At 38.3% G+C, this 17,882-nt stretch overlaps 2 protein-coding genes, 1 long non-coding RNA gene and 2 pseudogenes across 3 annotated transcripts in view; 2 read left to right on the forward strand and 3 right to left on the reverse strand.

Moving 5' to 3' along the window:
• The window catches only part of LOC149099168 (uncharacterized), a 276,702-nt gene that overhangs the window by 37,161 nt on the left and 221,659 nt on the right, over positions 1–17,882 (reverse strand). The window lies entirely within an intron of this gene.
• On the reverse strand, positions 172–3,980 carry LOC149099174 (uncharacterized; annotated as a pseudogene).
• Positions 6,062–10,252, forward strand: LOC149099175 (uncharacterized; annotated as a pseudogene).
• On the forward strand, positions 7,098–9,460 carry LOC149099176 (uncharacterized). The gene has a single exon (XM_089278265.1). The coding sequence runs from the start codon at positions 7,239–7,241 to the stop codon at positions 9,327–9,329; it is 2,091 nt and encodes a 696-aa protein (XP_089134391.1). The 5' UTR covers positions 7,098–7,238; the 3' UTR covers positions 9,330–9,460.
• Positions 12,246–14,095, reverse strand: LOC110055891 (uncharacterized). Its single transcript, XM_020762315.2, has one exon. The coding sequence runs from the start codon at positions 14,093–14,095 to the stop codon at positions 13,226–13,228; it is 870 nt and encodes a 289-aa protein (XP_020617974.1). The 3' UTR covers positions 12,246–13,225.

Raw genomic sequence — 17,882 nt, forward strand, 5'->3', positions numbered from 1 at the left:
GACAAATTCATCAAATATTAATATGAAAATACAATGATCTGCTCTTAAAAACCATATAAAGGTTTGTATGCTTTTTGAAATTCTTTGTCATGCTGTCAACAAGTGACCACCAGCAACCTTAGATACAAAACAGAGAAACATTACAGGGTTAAATGTCTACTCTTTCAGAGCCTATTGAGAGAATTCAGTTGGGGACTGACGTTCTGACTTTTCCTCCGCTCAGTTCTTGGCAAAGTTCTTTCTTTTGCCCTCTTTGTGAGCCTTTTCTTATAAGCTTTGTCCAGCTTTTTTTTCATTTTCCTGAGCTGCCCGCTTTCCCATGAGAGTTTCTTAACAGCATACTTCACGACTTTTGCATTGCCATTCTCATCATTCTCACAGCAGCTTTCCTGACTGCTCATGGCATCCATGATAAGGATCTCTGCAGCCTTGCCCTTTTCATGCTGGTCGGCCCAGTTGACCAGTTCAAGGGCTGCTGTTTGTCTTTACAACTTCTAAAAATACATAATTATATAAAAGGATGAGTAAGATATTCACCTTCTTACAATACAGTCAAACCACATCTTGACTTTGTTCAATTACTTTTGTTCAACTATAAATTTGTTGGATCATGTGTACTAAAGGCATCCGCAGTCAAGTGTCGATCGATACTCTTGATTGATACTCTCGATCGAGATCTCAATCAATACTCGATCGACATCCCAATTGATACTCGGTCTACACTCTATCAACACTTGATCAACAGTCGGTTGATATTGTGTGAGTGTCGACCGACCCATATCAATCGATTGAAAATTAGTCGACTCTTGACCGACACTCGACCGAGATGACGGTGGAGTGTTGATCAAGTGTCAACTGAGGTGTCGATGGAGTGTCAATTGAGTATTGATCAAGGGTATTGATTGATACTCGACTGCGGACGCCTTTAGTACACATGATCCAATTTGTTTACAATATTTTCATTTCTCTGAGCACACTGGGTTGTAGCTAAAAGAGCTTTATCTGTTGTAGTCCAATGCATAGCTTTGTGTGTTTTTGGCTTCACTTACAAATGTAGCTGCATAGTGATATAGTGAAATTTGACAGGTTTAATAGCCAGAGTTTACATGTATGTATGTTAAGGCAAACAAATAAGGATTAATAAAAGAAAAAAGTGTGGTTTTCTACCAAGCATCCATCTTTTTGGATTAATTTCATATTCTTTTCAGAAGTCTGAACCTGCCTTTATGGCTTGGATGGCATTTCTTAAAGTGCAAAGTACATAGCTACCTCTCTTTGACGGCCACTCTCGCAATTCTTCCTTTTGTGATCTTCATATTTAGAAGAGCTCTGTAGCCACCTTGTCTCATAACGAGACAGGTAATATCTTTGCAAAGCAGCTGTTAAAAAAAGAAGTGGTAGCACATGTATGATGCAGACTAAACACTTCAGAAAAGACAATTGTTATTTAAATATATATTTGGCAATAATCGTTCAACATGACTATTTGTTTAGAATTGATGGACTGAACCCAGGAATAATTTTGCAGGTTTTCTAGAATTAGCGCTACAGCATGCAAATAAGCATGGCAACCTCCTTATTTATTTATTTATTTATTTATTCATTCATTCATTTTTTGATGTAATGGCTGTGATTAAGAAAAGTTTTCAGAAATCATTTCTAATCAATGGAACCAGCAGGGGTTTCATTAACGTTTTCAACAGGAGGGCAACTGGTTCTCGCAGGCAGGCAAAACTTTATAAACTGAACTTCTTTGTAGAAAAACTTTCCCTAGGTGGTCAAATGAGGTGGATAAAATCATCCTCACAGCTGGTCAATTTTCCTGGTACCCCGCCCTTAATGAAACCCCTTCAAAGTTTATGCATGGAACAAGTTTCAGTTTCAACGTTTAAAGCACATGAATACACAATGTACATTTAAATAAATTGCCTTGGTAAAAGAAGTGTACCTTCAATAATGGCCCTAGTCCATGGACATCTCTCTGGTCCTCCATATTCGATAAGCACTTGGTTGATAACCCTCTCAAAGATTATTTTGTTGCTCTCTGAACTTACTCTAAAAAGATATAGCATCAACAAAACATTCAGTTTGCTTCATTGTAACACTGCACTTCAGATATTTTAAAACAAGACACATTTTGGACATCATGTATAGTTCTACAGCTGTAGGTGTTATTGCAGATTACTCTGCAAGACAGGGATTCCTTTATCACTCTGTCTAATGGTTGATGTCAGCCACAAGGCAGAATAGCATAGTTGTGGAGGATTACAGACTGTGTTGTTAAGGTTACCCCATATGTATGAATTTTAAACAGAAGGCCACTTTCCCCAATTTGTGTTGTATTAGACAAGACACTTTGCCTTATAAAATCAGATGTCCATATCATTGAATTACTCACTCTTCATCAAGGTAGAAGCCATGGAAGTCATGCTTTTGGCCAGAACTTTGTACATTTTCCTGACTGATCTCTGAGAAAGAAACCTTTCAGTTAAAAATAGAATTTATTGCAGTTGACTGCCATCTAGGATTGAATTTATTTCCTCTTTTCCACAGGGGTTTAGTACCACTGACTAGCATTTTACAACACTCTTTTGAGTTTGTTTATTAATGGTACAATTTATTTGTTCATTTAGAGTGCAGTTTGACAAAGCAACATGTGTTTTCACCAGTTTCACTGAAAATGACATTGCAGGGATCTTTTACAACGTTAGAAAATAATTTTAAGCTTGTCAGTTGAAGGCACATTTTCCTTTATTTTTTCAAAAGTTTTCAAGAGCAACTACTTTTCAGCAACTACCATAATCAGGAAAAAGCAATAGTTTTTTTTAATTACCTTTGCTTTGTTTTTGTAGGCCTGTTGGCCTTTTGAAAGAATAATGCCTGAAGAATGGCCACTCAGAGTGTACATTTTATTGGCTACAAACACTAGATATAAGCTTTAGGTTTCAATAACAACAATTATTGGTCAAGAGAAATGTAGATAATGGTCCTGGAATTTGTCTAATGGAGGTTAAAATGTTTAAAAAAGTTACTTTAATAATAACTTTCCACCTGAGGTAAATTAAAAATAACTGAACAACATGACCACCACTTAGCAGTCTGAATAATTATGCACACATAATTCATTTGTGCACCCAATTACGTTATGTTTTTTTAAACGCGAACAACTACATCAAAAGAAAAAGGAATAGGAAAACTTTTTCAGTGTAGTCATGAAACCGTATTTCTTTGATTTCATTTTGTAGGCTTAGAAGCGAAAAAATTCTAAATTAACCTCAGCCTTGCCTGAGGTAAATGAAAAAAACATGTGATCTGAATAATTATGGACGCATAATTTCGTTCGCGCGCCAAATTAACTGTGTCACATATGCATACGTTAAAAATGGAAAAGGAAAGTTTTTTCTTTAGTCTTGGGAATTTATATTTAAGATTGTATTTCGTAGGCTGAGAAGCAGAAAAATTCAAAGTTAATCTCACTTGATTTCTGTCTTAATTAAGCTTAAGTCCTTAATTATGATACTCAAGAGCCAAACAATAGAAACCATTCAAACGAATTTGTTCAATCTGTATATGGGTCACTGATTTCATTCTCATGCAAACAAGATCCAACAAAATTTAAATCTCATGCGTAAACTTTTCACTTACTCTACATGCACTGGTACCACAATTCATGTGGTCTGTCTTCAACAATGGAAACGTCTTCGAGTACCATTTCCCGCTTCAGCATTTCCTTGGCTCTCCAGCCGCTGCTCAATCCGTTTGAGGACTTCAGCATGAGTTTTGCTGTTTCTTCCGTGCTCCTGCCATTTTCCTCGGCCAGTTTTCTGTTGCTTGTTATCACTTCCTCTAATAATACCAAGCATTCGTCTGACAAGTTACCTTGGACGTCAGTGAGTACATCAACTCGCTCTGCCATGATTCTCGATCTCCTGCTTGTTGACAATGACTAGGTATTGGTTGGCTGATCTCCACTGTAAAGTCGACCCAAATGTCATAGATATTGAAAGAAGAAAAAAGGACTTGCAAACTTGGAGAAGACAAGAATGTAGCTAACAATCTTAAAGAGTAAAGAATGGTCACCGAAAAAGTGCGCCAATTTATTTGAACTACCGTTATGGGTGCCTCAATCTAGTGCTTCACGTGATCACTAACCAATGTCAAAGTTCCAGTGTCATTTATTAACCCGAAACTCAAGCCTTCTCTACCACGCTTGATCTTCAGCAGGAAATCAGGTCAGAGCATTGAATTTACTCTCCTCTGTGATAGTTTTAAGGTAAGTTCCATTTATTCTTGGATAATACTCCTAATTGCTGCTTCATATGTCTTCAGAAGCTTTCCAAGCACATGGACAATTTTTTGACTTATGAAGTAAGCTTGCATAACCTAAGATCGACATGCTCTCATCATCAGTGTATATATTAAATACAGTATACATCCAAGTGTATGGCTTGTGGTCCGGCTAGAAAGCTAGTGGCTACTTATAATGAAAGCCCAAGTGACATCCATCCAAACCCTGGGGCATTGCAAGGGAAATATAGCACCAATTTAAACTACTTTTTCTTCTAATTGTGGTGACCACCACTGATTAACCGAGTTTGTACTCAAGGGGGTGCTTACCATTACTAAGAAAAAACTGGCTACGTTGACTTTGAATGATACAGAAAATTTTTGATTTTCTTGTTCCAAACGAAAACACTATATAGTGCACTACCTCCTGAGGTACATGTAGTGCACAATTGCTTATTAATAGTTGATTTTACAGGTTTAAACTGTCTGATCCATAATTTTGACTGTTAACCAAAATTTCTGCCGGAATTTTTTGGGTCAATGTTAAGCACCAGTAAGTTTTCCTTCTGACAACTTCTTTTCCTCTTGTGACTCTGATCTGTTTCATTGGTCACACCAGTCACAAATAATGCATTTTACAAAATAACTGAGCTACTATGTGGGCTCTCATTGGTCAATAGGTGTGTTTAGATGAGAGTATGTAAACGGGGTTGTGACATTTTAGATTCCCACATAGTTTTGAGAATTATTTTATAAAAGCAATGGAGCACTTTTTTCCATGTTCATGATAGCCTTATCTGAACACTCAGGGGGTTGGGAGAATTCTCAAAAGTTACCATCAACTACATCTCGGGTTTCATAACTGTGTCAAATTCTCTTGACCCTCCTCGTGTTTAGATGAGACTATGTAAACACGGAAAAAGTTCTCTATTGCTTAAATTTTAAGTGGAAGGAAATAGTTTAAAACCGTGGAGGAATGGTCCTGATCTCTTAATCAAGGAAATTGATGTCCCATAGTTTGAGAATATACGAAAAATAATGCAGAAAAGGATAAGCCCTATTTTTAGTATCTCTGTTTTCATTATTATAAGAGAATGGGAAAGCACAATAAAAGTGCACGCAAGGAATACTTAAGAGTGCGTGTCCACAAAAATCAAAAATTGAGCAGCAAGTTTCAAAATTTCAAAATCGCTCAAACATTGGCTATTAGTAGTCCATATTGAGCTATTTATCGCTATGTGGTTCATTTGTCAAATGGGGTTTTGTTTTGGCAGAAAATGACGATACTCGATTTTGGGGCCAGGCATTGGAAAATTAGACTCAAAAATTAGCCATTTTGAAGCTAATGGCTTGCCGTAACTATAAACCCAGAAGACATTCACTTGAATTCAGCTGATTCTGCAACTTTTGCAGGTTTTATTTTACAATTCCTATGACATTTGAAAAACATTAAGATATTGAGTGAGACCTGAAGGAAAGCCCTCTGTTTTTCCATAGAAATTACTAGTAAACTTCAAAAAATAATTAACCCTACTACCTTTATCACAAATCAAATGACATTTATCACGTAGAATTGAAAGGAGATGGGCTCTTAGCTGATATAACTTTTTCTGGGGAAATTAGATTGTGCTATATGAGAGAGCGCTCAAAATTGCAACTTTTCGTGAAATCATACAAGAGATTGCGTGACCGATTAGAAGGCAAGCTGCTCAGCCTGAACATCTCCAAAGATCTTCTAGCTCAACCTGAACATCTCCAAAGAAGACCTTATTGATCTGTTGAACGTGTCCACCAAGGGTCAGTTGTTCCAGTTCAATGGTGCCCTGTACGAACAAACCAACAGAGTGGCCATGGGTTCCCTCTCGGGCCTTTGCTAGCTAACGTGTTTATGTCATTGTTGGAAGAGAGGCTAGAGCTAGAAGGCAAGCTGCCTGATTATTACCGCAGATATGTTGACGACACTCTCACTACAATGCCCAACATTACTACAGCTACGGACTTCCTAACACCCTGAACCACGCCCATCCTTCTGTCAGCTTCACAATGGAAATCAAAAAGGATGGCATCCTCCCCTTTCTTGGCACCCAGTTCCTAAACCGTGCACCCCAAATCGAGACTAAAGTTTATGTGAAGCCTACTAATACTGGTTTACTTGTCCACTACCAGAGCCACGTTGACAACCGGTACAAACAGAGCTTATTAACAACTATGCTGGATCGTGCGTATCGTTTGTCCTCTTCATGGCCTTACAGGGTTCGCACAGTCTTGAAAAGTCCTTGAATTTTAGAGGGAGTCCTTGAAAAGTCCTTGAATTCCATACATCCTTGAAAAGTCCTTAAATTCACTGATAAGGTCTTGAAAAGGCCTTGAATTTTCTCCAACATAAAATCTTTAGGGGTCGAAGAAAGTTTTTTTGTTTAGATCAGAGTATTTTTTCATTTTTTTGTCGCAAGAATAACCTAGACACAAAAACAAAACCGAAATGTGAGCCAAACTGCGATTAACTGCGAGCCGAAACCAAATTGACCAGCGGTTGTGTGTATGGCTTGTCATGCTCATGCACATGTCACATGGAGCTTGTAATTGCGGAGTTTTTCAAAACGTTCTGTTGTTGGAGGGTATTTGTTGAAAAAATGCCTGGAAAGTGTACATTTAACCCCAAATGGTTAACTAAGGAAGAATATAAATGGGTCAGGCAAGTAAAAGGCGATTTGCGGAAAGCATTGTGCATAGTGTGCAACAAAACTATCGCTTTAACAACGATGGGCGAGAGTGCACTACGTTCACACATGGCAGGAAGTAAACATCAGACATCTGTAAAGTAGAATGCAACAACAAGTACTGTGAAGCCATACTTAGCGAAAGAAGTTTGTGAGGTTCAGAGCAGGATTTCCGCAGCAACTGTGAATCAGGAAAAGGTTGATACTGGTACTCTTGACAAAGATGCACCGATGAACATTCCACCGCCTCCAGCCACGAATGTTGCACCATCCTCTGGGAGGTCAGTTTCTCAGTTTTTTAGCAGAAACGATGTACTGAAGTCTGAGGTATTGTGGACTTTGAAAACCATTTCGAGTCACTGTTCTTATAATTCTAATGAAAACATTGAGAAAATTTTTCGTGTTATGTTTCCTGATAGCCAAATAGCTGCAAAATTTACTTGCAGATCAAGAAAAACATCCTACCTATGTGTTTTTGGTTTAGCCGAATACTTAAAGGAAATGTTGATGAAAGCTGTAAAAGGATATTTCACGATTCTCTTTGATGAGAGCTTAAATAAGAAGAGTCAATCGAAGCAAATGGACATTCACGTTCGTTATTGGGAGGGTGACAAAGTTGTCACATGTTACTTTGGCTCACAGTTTTTGGGTCATGCAACTGCCAATGATATGGTCAAGCATTTTGAGGACAGTGTGGTGAACAGTGGACTTCCTATTTGCAACCTGGTACAAATCAGCATGGATGGACCTAATGTTAATTGGAAGTTCTTTACAAATATGAAGAAGAAACTATCTGATGATTTTGATACAATTTTGATAAACATAGGATCATGTGGACTCCACATTGTGCACAATAGCTTTAAAACTGGAGCAACTGCAGCAGAGTGGAAAGTGGAAGCATTGCTGTCAAGCCTTTATTATCTTTTTAAAGATTCACCTGCAAGGCGGGAAGATTTCTTACAGATTTCTGGCAGCACCAGGTTGCCCCTCAAGTTTGTGAATCACAGATGGCTGGAGAATGAGACTGTTTGCGAAAGAGCTCTAGAACTGTGGGAGGACATACTCAAGTATGTGAGAGCTGCTGAATCCAAGCAAATCACAAAACCAGGGAACAAATCATATGAAACAATTGTTGAAGCTACCAAGGACAAACTAATCAGAGCTAAATTGCAATTTTTCAAGTGTGTAGCAGGGCAAATTCAACCATTTTTGGTTACATTTCAAAGTGACAAACCCCTAACACCCTTCCTTTCTAGTGAACTGTGCAACCTCCTAAGATCATTAATGCGAAGGTTTATGAAGAAAGAAGTTTTGTCAGAAGCTACAACTGCTGATAAGCTTGTCAAACTTGACGTCACCGATAAACAAATCCATGTAAACTACAAAAAGATTGACATTGGTTTCTTAACTGAAAAGGCACTAAAAGACTCTGTTGGAGCAAGTGAAAAGCAAGTTTTGGAATTCAGATTGCAGTGCAAGACCTTTCTGATAGAACTTCTACAGAAGCTTTTGACCAAATGTCCTGCTTCATATTCCTTGGTGAGAAATTTGAGTGCTTTGAACCCCAGAGAGATGGCTTCTGATGCAGACCAGTCCATATCCAGGTTTAAAAGGGTTGTATCCCAACTTGTGAATGTCAGAAGGATCAAAGAAAGTGACTGTGATGCCATAATCCAGGAGTACACTAGTTTTCTGGACAACATACCAGCCTTTGGATCTGAGAAGTTTTTGAACTTCAAATTTAGTACTGACAGATTAGATGAGCTGTTCAGCACTTGTACGAATACCGAGTCTTACCAGAAGTTGTTTAAAGTAGTACAGCTCCTTTTAGTCCTGTCTCATGGTCAAGCTTCAGTAGAGAGAGGTTTCTCAGTGAATAAGGAGCTTGAAATTGAGAATCTAGCAAATGAATCACTCGTGGCTCAACGCCTTGTGTGTGATCATTTAAATGCTGTTGGTGGCGTCTTGAATGTACCTCTTACCCAGCCTTTACTCACCTCATGCGCAGGAGCAAGAAAACGTTATGAAAGGTACCTGGACCAACAACGACAGAACAAGAAATCTGAAGAAGGAAGTCGGAAGCGGAAGTCTTTGTTGGATGAAATTGAGGAACTTAAAGAGAAAAAGAGGAGAATGAATGAGGACATTGACTGTTTAATTAAGTCGGCAGATAATTTGTCTGAGAAGGCTGAATCGACCAGAGATATATCTTTTGTGACACAGTCAAATTCACTAAGAAAAACGTCCAAAGAGAAGGCAGAGGAACTAAACAACCTAGAGAAGAAGATGGAGGAGAAACTTCAGGCATTAAAATCCTGTTAATTGAAAAGGTGCATGTTATTTACATTATTTAACCTGTAACATTACACTATTTACATTTATTGGTGGGTCCTTGAAAAATAAATTCGGTCCTTGAAAAGTCCTTGAAAAATGGTTGCAATTTTCTGTATGAACCCTGCCTTAGTTTTCAGAGGAGTGTGAGCACTGGAAGTCCTTATTCTCACGTCTGGACTACCCTCGTCACCTTATCAACTCCACCATTAATACCTTTGTCAACTCGAGAGTTGCTGACCAGCAGCCATTGCAGGCTTCGGGAAAATTGGCGGAAAATGATGTGACCTGAGTAGTCATACCCTTCAAGGACTGAGACTCAGCTAACATTGTTAAGATGCAGTTGAAAGACCTTAGCATTAAGCTCCAAACCACAATCCAGCCCGTATTTCTCAGTTGGAAAATTGGCCAAGACCTTCAAGAATGTGAGACCAAACCACAGCTGGTTAATTAACAGTGCGTAGTGTACCAGTTTAAATGTAACCTGTGTGATACAGGGAGCTATGTTGGCTACACGTGCGGGTATTTATATGCCCGCGTGGATGGCCATAAAAGCACATCATCTTCAGTATGCAAGCACTAAACAACAACCATGCAGGTGCTGTCCCTGAGGACCTCCTCAGCTGTTTCAAAGTTCTCAAGAAATGCATGAACAAATTCGATCGTCTTGTCAACGAGATGCTTTACATCAAACAATTAACACCGAGTTTGAACGTGCAAATGGATTCTATCTGTGCTAAAGTATTTGTGTAGCCACCTCCGCTATGTAAATTAGTTATAACTCTTGAACTCGCATTTGTTAATTTAATTCTCATTTGTACCCTTGATAATGGCGTCATGAGGTTGCCGAAACGTCGGGAGATTATATCATTTGTTTTTACTTGTCAAAGTAGGATTCGTTGATAATTAGGGTTTCACGAGGTAAGATCTCAATAATGGTACATTTCACGAGTAACAGCATTTGTTTAGATAGAAAACAATACCACAGCTGTAGATCTTGATATTTGGTACTATTTGTAAGGGGCTGACAGATTGTAGAGCTTAATTGCATGGTACATGTAATAAGTGATCACATTCCTAATTGGCATGCAAATCAAGATTTTTGCAGCTTTCTTGTGTTATAACAATACAATTTATTGATTAGGGTTTCACAATGCGAGATCTTGATACTTGGTACATTTTGTGAGTGACGGCATTTGTGCCAGATCTTTACGCTTAATTGTATTGAGACGAGTGACCACATTTGAACCAAGGCAATGATCAGTTTTGGCCTGTGTTTGTTTTGTTTAATGTTATTGTTTTCATGTTGTCACACCTTGATAGCTAGTACATTTTGTGAGTGAGGTGATGGCATTTTGACTTGGTCATGCACACTGGAGACCACATTCACACCAAGTGACTTTGTTTCTTAAAACACATTTCATTGTTTTATTCAAAAATGGAACTTTTTAATTTAGATTACACAATGTTTGATCTTGATGGTTAGTACTACATGTCTTTGCCAGTGACTGAGAGATGGTAAAGCTTAATTGGACTGTAATAGAGTGACCACATTCGTAATTGGCATGCAAATCAAGAGTTTGGCAGCTTTCTTGTGTTATAACAATACAATTTATTGATTAATTAAGGGTTTCACAATGTAAGATCTTGATACTTGGTACATTTTGTGAGTGACGGCATTGGTGCCAGATCTTTACGCTTAATTGCATCAAGACGAGTTACGACATTTGAACCAAGGTGATGATCAGTTTTAACCTGTGTTTGTTTTCTTTGCTGTAATGGAGTTGGCCGTTAATTTTGTATTGTCAGACCTTGATAGCTGGTACATTTTGTGAGTGCGTGATGGCATTTTTCCCTGGCCATGCACACTGGAGACCACATTCACACCAAGTGACTTTGGTTCTTAAAACACATTTCATTGTTTTATTCCAAAATAGAACTTATTAATTTAGATTACACAATGTTTGATCTTGACGGTTAGTACTACATGTACATGTATTTGCCAGTAACTGAGAGATGGTAAAGCTTAATTGGACTGTAATAGAGTGACCACATTCCTAATTGGCATGCAAATCAAGATTTTTGCAGCTTTCTTGTGTTATAATAATACAATTTATAGCTTAAGGGTTTCACAATGTGAGATCTTGATACTTGGTACATTTTGTGAGTGACAGCATTTGTGCCAGATCTTTACGCTTAATTGTATCAAGACGAGTGACCACATTCAAACCAACTCAATGATCAGTTTTGGCCTGTGTTTGTTTTGTTTAATGTTATGGTGTTGGTTAATTTCATATTGTCAGACCTTGATAGCTAGTACATTTTGTGAGTGCGTGATGGCATTTTGACTTAGCCATGCACACTGGAGACCACATTTACACCAAGTGACTTTGGTTCTTAAAACACTTTTCGGTGTTTTATTCAAAAATAGAACTGTTGAATTTAGATTACACATGTTTGATTTTGATGGTTAGTACTACATGTATTTGCCAGTGACTGAGAGATTGTAAAGCTTAATTGGACTGTAATAGAGTGACCACATTCCTAATTGGCATGCAAATCAAGAGTTTGGCAGCTTCGTTGTGTTGTAAATTACAGTACAATTTACTGATTAAGGGTTTCACAATGTGAGATCTTGATACTTGGTACATTATGTGAGTGACGGCATTTGTGCCAGATCTTTACATGTAATTGTGTCAAGACGAGTGACCACATTCAAACCAACGCAATGATCAGTTTTGCTAGCTAGTACATTTGTGAGTGCTTGATGGCATTTTTCACTTGGGCATGCACACTGGAGACCACATTCACACCAAGTGACTGGTTCTTAAAACACATCTCGTTAGTGTTGTATTTAAAACTAGAACTTATTTAAATATTTAGATTACACAATGTTTGATCGTGATGTTTAGTGCTATTTGCCAGTGGGTGTTACAAAACTATTCATTTTTCTTCCATCTTTTTCAGGCATCTCAAGGAAATTCATTGAGGCTTGGCAACTTCTATTTGAAATAGAAATCTTTTGGGTAAATGAGCAAATCGAAACATTTTGAAACATGTGACTTGCCAATTGACATGTCAATTGTGTACATGTATCCACCAATTAGAGCCAAATCAAAGAATAACCAAAAGCACAGGAAAACAAATGATAATTACCGTTGTGGCTTGCTGATTTTTTCTTATCTGATTAGCTTTTCCCCATGACTATTTGCAATTTCGAGATGCATGATTGTATATATTTTTTGTTTGTAGTTTTGATTCACACAGTTCATGTAACAGGGTTCACTTAAATTCTGAATTTACTGCTTATATACAGGCTTATATGTGCTTATATACTGCTTATATATATGGGCCATGACTGATTGCATATAAAGATATTTACAATACCACGAGGGCCACTGTAATAACAAAGTTGTAGAAATTCTGTTTTGGATTGACAATCGAACAAGAGACTCTTAATTTCTATCGTGATCACGGGTGCAAGCAATAATTAATGCTCAACTTAATGAACGGCAATCATATACTTTTTCACTAGATTGCAGTTCATTAAACTGATTTCTATAAATGAACATTTCTGATGATGGGAGACACAGCAATTTTCTTTTCCCCCTCTTGTTCAAATTTGGCAGTAGCAAATCTGGAAAAGAATCTTTGAACAAGCATAAATGAACATGGTCATCCCGACTGCAACTTGTTTTTGAAAACTTTGACAGGATTCCCATAGCTATTTGTGTCCTCGTCGGGTACATACCATCTTATGCAAGCAAAGTAGTGTTTGAGATGATCATTTCCCAGCTTAATTGAATGGCGAAAGTAATCCTGTGCAGTGCCAGCAGACACACAGAGTGTTTTTTTCAGGACTTGACCATTATTTGCAGGCCAGGATGCTAAAATTTGGCCTCACCGTATCCCTCTTGGTTGCAATTTAGACCCAAGGTGGTAGACCAAATCTTTATAGAGCCATACTTGTGTATGCTTTCCGCAAGATCACTTGGTACAATATCGCTGTTTACGTACATGTTTGGTAAACTGATTTTGCCATCTGGTGATGCAGTTGACACAATGTTATTAAACTCATGATCTGTGGACCAGTCTGAGGGGGACATTTCTTCACCCTCGTTGCTTCCCAAACTTGTTGGTAAACATAAATGCAGAAACTCATCTTGATACATTCTGGGTAGCATCATATCTTTCAAATACCTTGACATTAGAAATTGCCTCATGAGCTGTAGTTCCACAGATCTTTTGTTTGTCTGTGTGCTGCCCAAAATACCATTGAAGCTTTCGAAACTAAAGCACCAAAAACTTGTAACCGGTCCATGGTCAAGTATGACCTCTTTCAAATGGTTATGCAGATGCATATTTGGTGTAATGACATGCTTGCCGTACAAATTTTCGACTGACTTGCAGAACTTCAGGATCAAACTGTCAGCAATGTTCAGGTTGGTTTTGGAAATAGCTGACTGGCAGAAGTATTTACAAGCTAAAACAAACGTTTGCCAGCATCTGAAATGATCCTCCAGTAAGATACCTTTAAGGCAATAAATAGAGTATATTGGTGTCCAATTTTTCCATTGTTCAGCCGTATATGAACCCGAATTACTGGTTATTTGGGTTGGGAGCCTACCGATGTCACCAGGTACTTCTAATGATTTGATTCTGTCCTCAATGTCTTTCAGTTGACTCGGGGAAAATAATTTCATGTCATTCCACAGATGGAACATCTTTTTCGCTGTCCCAAGAAAAAGATTGTGCATTGGATCAACAGGGCAAAATCTTATAACGTTGAAGTAGTCAAGATCAAGTAAGATGCTATAGTGCGTGATACCACTTTTTTGACCCACCAAATTTTGCTGGGCTTTTGTTTTGCACTTAGCAATTTTGACAGCTTGTCGACGATGGTCTTCATTAGTACGGGACCTCCACAGATTTTGATCAAATCCGGAATCCCATTTTCCTCCCTCTGGAAAAATAAGTGTTGCTACACGTTTTGGCAACTTGTCGATTGTTCACCATCGTAAGGCAGGAATTGTATTTATACAGCTTCGTACACTTGGGGCAAACCACAAACTTATTAGAGTTATCTCTATCAAAATTCAGGAATTGTCTGACGAGGTAGAGTGATCCAGAGAAGCTCAATATTATCTTCTCTTTTATGCTCAGAACCTTGAGCCATGAGACGAGGAACCGAAGCAACCAAGCCATTCCATTATCACTCAGATGGCAAGTTGCTTGCCAGATAAGCAGAAAATAAACAAACCAAAAGATCAGTGAATTCACTTTCTGTAATGATGTCTGCTGGCGCTGAAACTCGGGAAGTGGCGGGGCACTTTCTATGTCTCTGGACAACATCTTGGGTAGTACCCCGTTCCAGATTTCTTCAGACTCACAATCGGAACTTGACTTCTCGTCACTTTGGTGATCATCACTGTTGCTACCACCCGCAGCTGTATCATTTTGGTTGTCGTCTTCGGACTGAAACGAGTACAGAATGATGAAAACAGTGATCAAACCGTGGCTCCTGATCAGTAACTCAGAATTTATATATGTAAAACAATTAAATGGAAGGGGGTTCAAATCAAGTTTTAAGGTCATTTTGGCTACTACAGACATCTACGCCATCGGTCCCCAGAATGATTCATTTAGTCCCGGCAGAGGGGAGGTGAAGGCATTGTTTGCTCATCAAGGTTTCTTTCTGTAGGTTTCAAAAGGAGGCATTTTTTGGAGACTTAACACACCCGCTAAAATGCAAAGCTGCTTCAAACATATCCAGGAGATCTAAACGAATCTAAAATTACTAACCTTCATCGTCTGGCGAACTTGATGTTCCAGAATCTAAATTGCAAGACTCTACTGTAGATTGCCTGGTGCTATTGCATAAAACCGAGTACCTTTTCCTTTCGTGTCTTTCGTAGGTTGAACGTGATACGACATCATCACAATGAGCGCAATAAACATAACCTTTAGCTTCATCGAGCACGAACACGGGGTCCGTAATTCTCTATCGGAAGTCACGAGCTGTGAAGTTTAGTGGGACAATATCTGCTTTGTTTAAGGTTCACTAAAAGTTAATTAAAGATTGATTAAAGTTCGACTATGTTTACCAACTTTCATGTTCTAATTTAAGATGCCAAAAGAGATTATATGGATTTTAGTTTACTTTAACTCTTCCTTTAAGGTACAAAACCTTAAGGTCCGTTTTGGAATTAAAAAAAAGATCGCATAATGGCAACCTAAATTTTTTAGTTTTTAAAGTTTAACTTAAGGTTAATTAAAGACCGATTAAAGTTTCATTGAACCTTTATGAAGTTTATTGTCATATTAAAGACAACGAAAGATTAAGAACAGCTTTCAGGTTCCTTTTAATTATTTCTTAAGGTCACCAAAATTTGTGTTTTTGTCCCGTGGAGATAACCGTTCTTGTCGTATAGCCACTCATCGTACAAGAATCTGCAAAAGGCATGTCCAATGTCCAGTTCTCACTTCATGGGGTTATACTTGGCTTGCTGTAGTTGACAAAATGAACCAAAACCAAACAAAACCAAACCAAACCAAACAAAACCAAACTGAACCAAGCCAAACCGAACCAAACCAAACCAAACGAAACCGAAACTAGATGAAAGAAATGGTTACCTTGTTATCAATTATTGTCCCGTTTTAAACGATTTCTTATTCAAGTGTTGGGAAGCCTGTGCCGCATATAGGGAGGAAAACAATTTGCCATGTTCCTATTTTCCACAAGTTCCTACAGAATGTAAGTTTTAGCCAAATCAGTGTTTGAAACTCCTATGTTTATTTATTGCTTGTATATTTTCCATTTAGTTAATAGTGGGAAGGTTTAGAAGTGTATGTGGATCTGACCTGTTTTTGAGAATGAATTGTGGATTTGCAACTACAACCTACCCAAAATAAAGTTATAATCTTTGTAATCAGTCTTTTAATAATACTTAAGACACTGTTGCAACAGTAACAAAATGGATCAGAGCATCAACAATTACAACCTTAAGCATGAGGTTTACGCCAAATGAAAGAAACTTATATCAATATAGCCTGTAGGAAAAAATCTCTTAAGAGCAAATTCCCACAAAAATCAAACAAAATTCAACAATTAAACAAGACTTACCTGTAAGTTGAAGTTTGATTAGAATTCTATCTGTCACCAAGCACTGAGGGATTACGTGAGATAGCATCGCGCCTGCGTGAACTCAGTTTTTAAAGCACTTGCCATGTGTGCAGTGGAAAATCCAGCACCAAGCCACAAAAGGGTTGGGCATGAAAAACCTAGGGCGGACACATAATCCCTCAGTGCTTGGTGACAGATAGAATTCTAATCAAACTTCAACTTACAGGTAAGTCTCGTTTAATTGTTGAATTCTATTCTCTCACTGCACTGAGGGCTCACGTGAGACTTCAAAGCAACTGCACACATGAAACCATTTGAACCATATGCGAGGTGGTTTATTAGTGAATTGTTTAAGTGACAAAATGCTGTCAGCAAAACCACTGTTTACATCAAACGGCTTGTTGTAAAACCTAGCAAAAGTGGTGGCTGAAGACCAACCAGCAGCTGACATTATCTGGTCTAAAGGTACAGAGCACAAACTGGCTTTAGATGTCTCAGGACTGTTCCTACATCCCATGTTTCTGTGTATCTTGATACTGTTGGTCTGGATTCGAAGACTCCTTTCAGAAATCTTGTGACTGTAGGATGAGGACCAAATGTAATGCCATTTACAGGTTTTAGTATACAGGAGAGAGCCGATCGTGCTGTATTCAAAACACTGTGACCAAGACCTTGGTCATATAACTCGACAAGGAAATCTAAAGCTTGGGAAATAGAGGGATCAACCCAACTGACATTTTGGCTATGACAATACTTGGTCCAGCACTTGATGTATGAAACATACTGTTTACGTGTTCCCTTCCTCCATGACTGTAAGATGATGTCCGAAGCTCGTCTTGAAATTCCCTGTGTTTCAAGGGATCGCCTGATACTCCGCAGACCATCATGGTCATTTTCTTGACTAGAGGATGTGTGATTTCCTTCCTTGCTGGCATTTGAAGAGTGTCTGACTTTTGTGGCAGAGTCCTTGGAACATCCGTTATCATGCGTAATAGTTGTGAGTACCATGGCGGAGTTTCCCACATAGGAACAATTATGATGCCCTCTGATTTCTCCATTGCTATTTTCTGTAGACATTGTGCAATCAAACTAAATGGAGGGAAAGCATAGAACAAATGATTACCCCAAGTGATTGAAAAAGCATCCACATAAGTTGCTTCTGGGTTTGGTTTCCAGGATGCATAACAATCTAATTGCTTGTTTAGCCTAGAAGCAAAAAGGTCTATGGTGGGTTTCCCCCATATGTCAATGATCTCGCAAAATAAGCGAGGTGAAAGCATCCACTCTTTATTATCACTGAAAATCCTGGACTCTCTGTCTGCATGGATATTTTCTTTCCCTGGGATATGAGCTGCAGATAACCATATCTGTCTGTCCATGCAAAATTGCCAAATGTTCTTAGCAACAGAATGGCACTCCAT

The sequence above is a fragment of the Orbicella faveolata genome, unplaced genomic scaffold, assembly GCF_042242905.1.
Source record: "Orbicella faveolata isolate gen_17 unplaced genomic scaffold, um_ofav_v1 contig_46, whole genome shotgun sequence".
In the NCBI taxonomy this organism is placed as follows: domain Eukaryota; kingdom Metazoa; phylum Cnidaria; class Anthozoa; order Scleractinia; family Merulinidae; genus Orbicella; species Orbicella faveolata.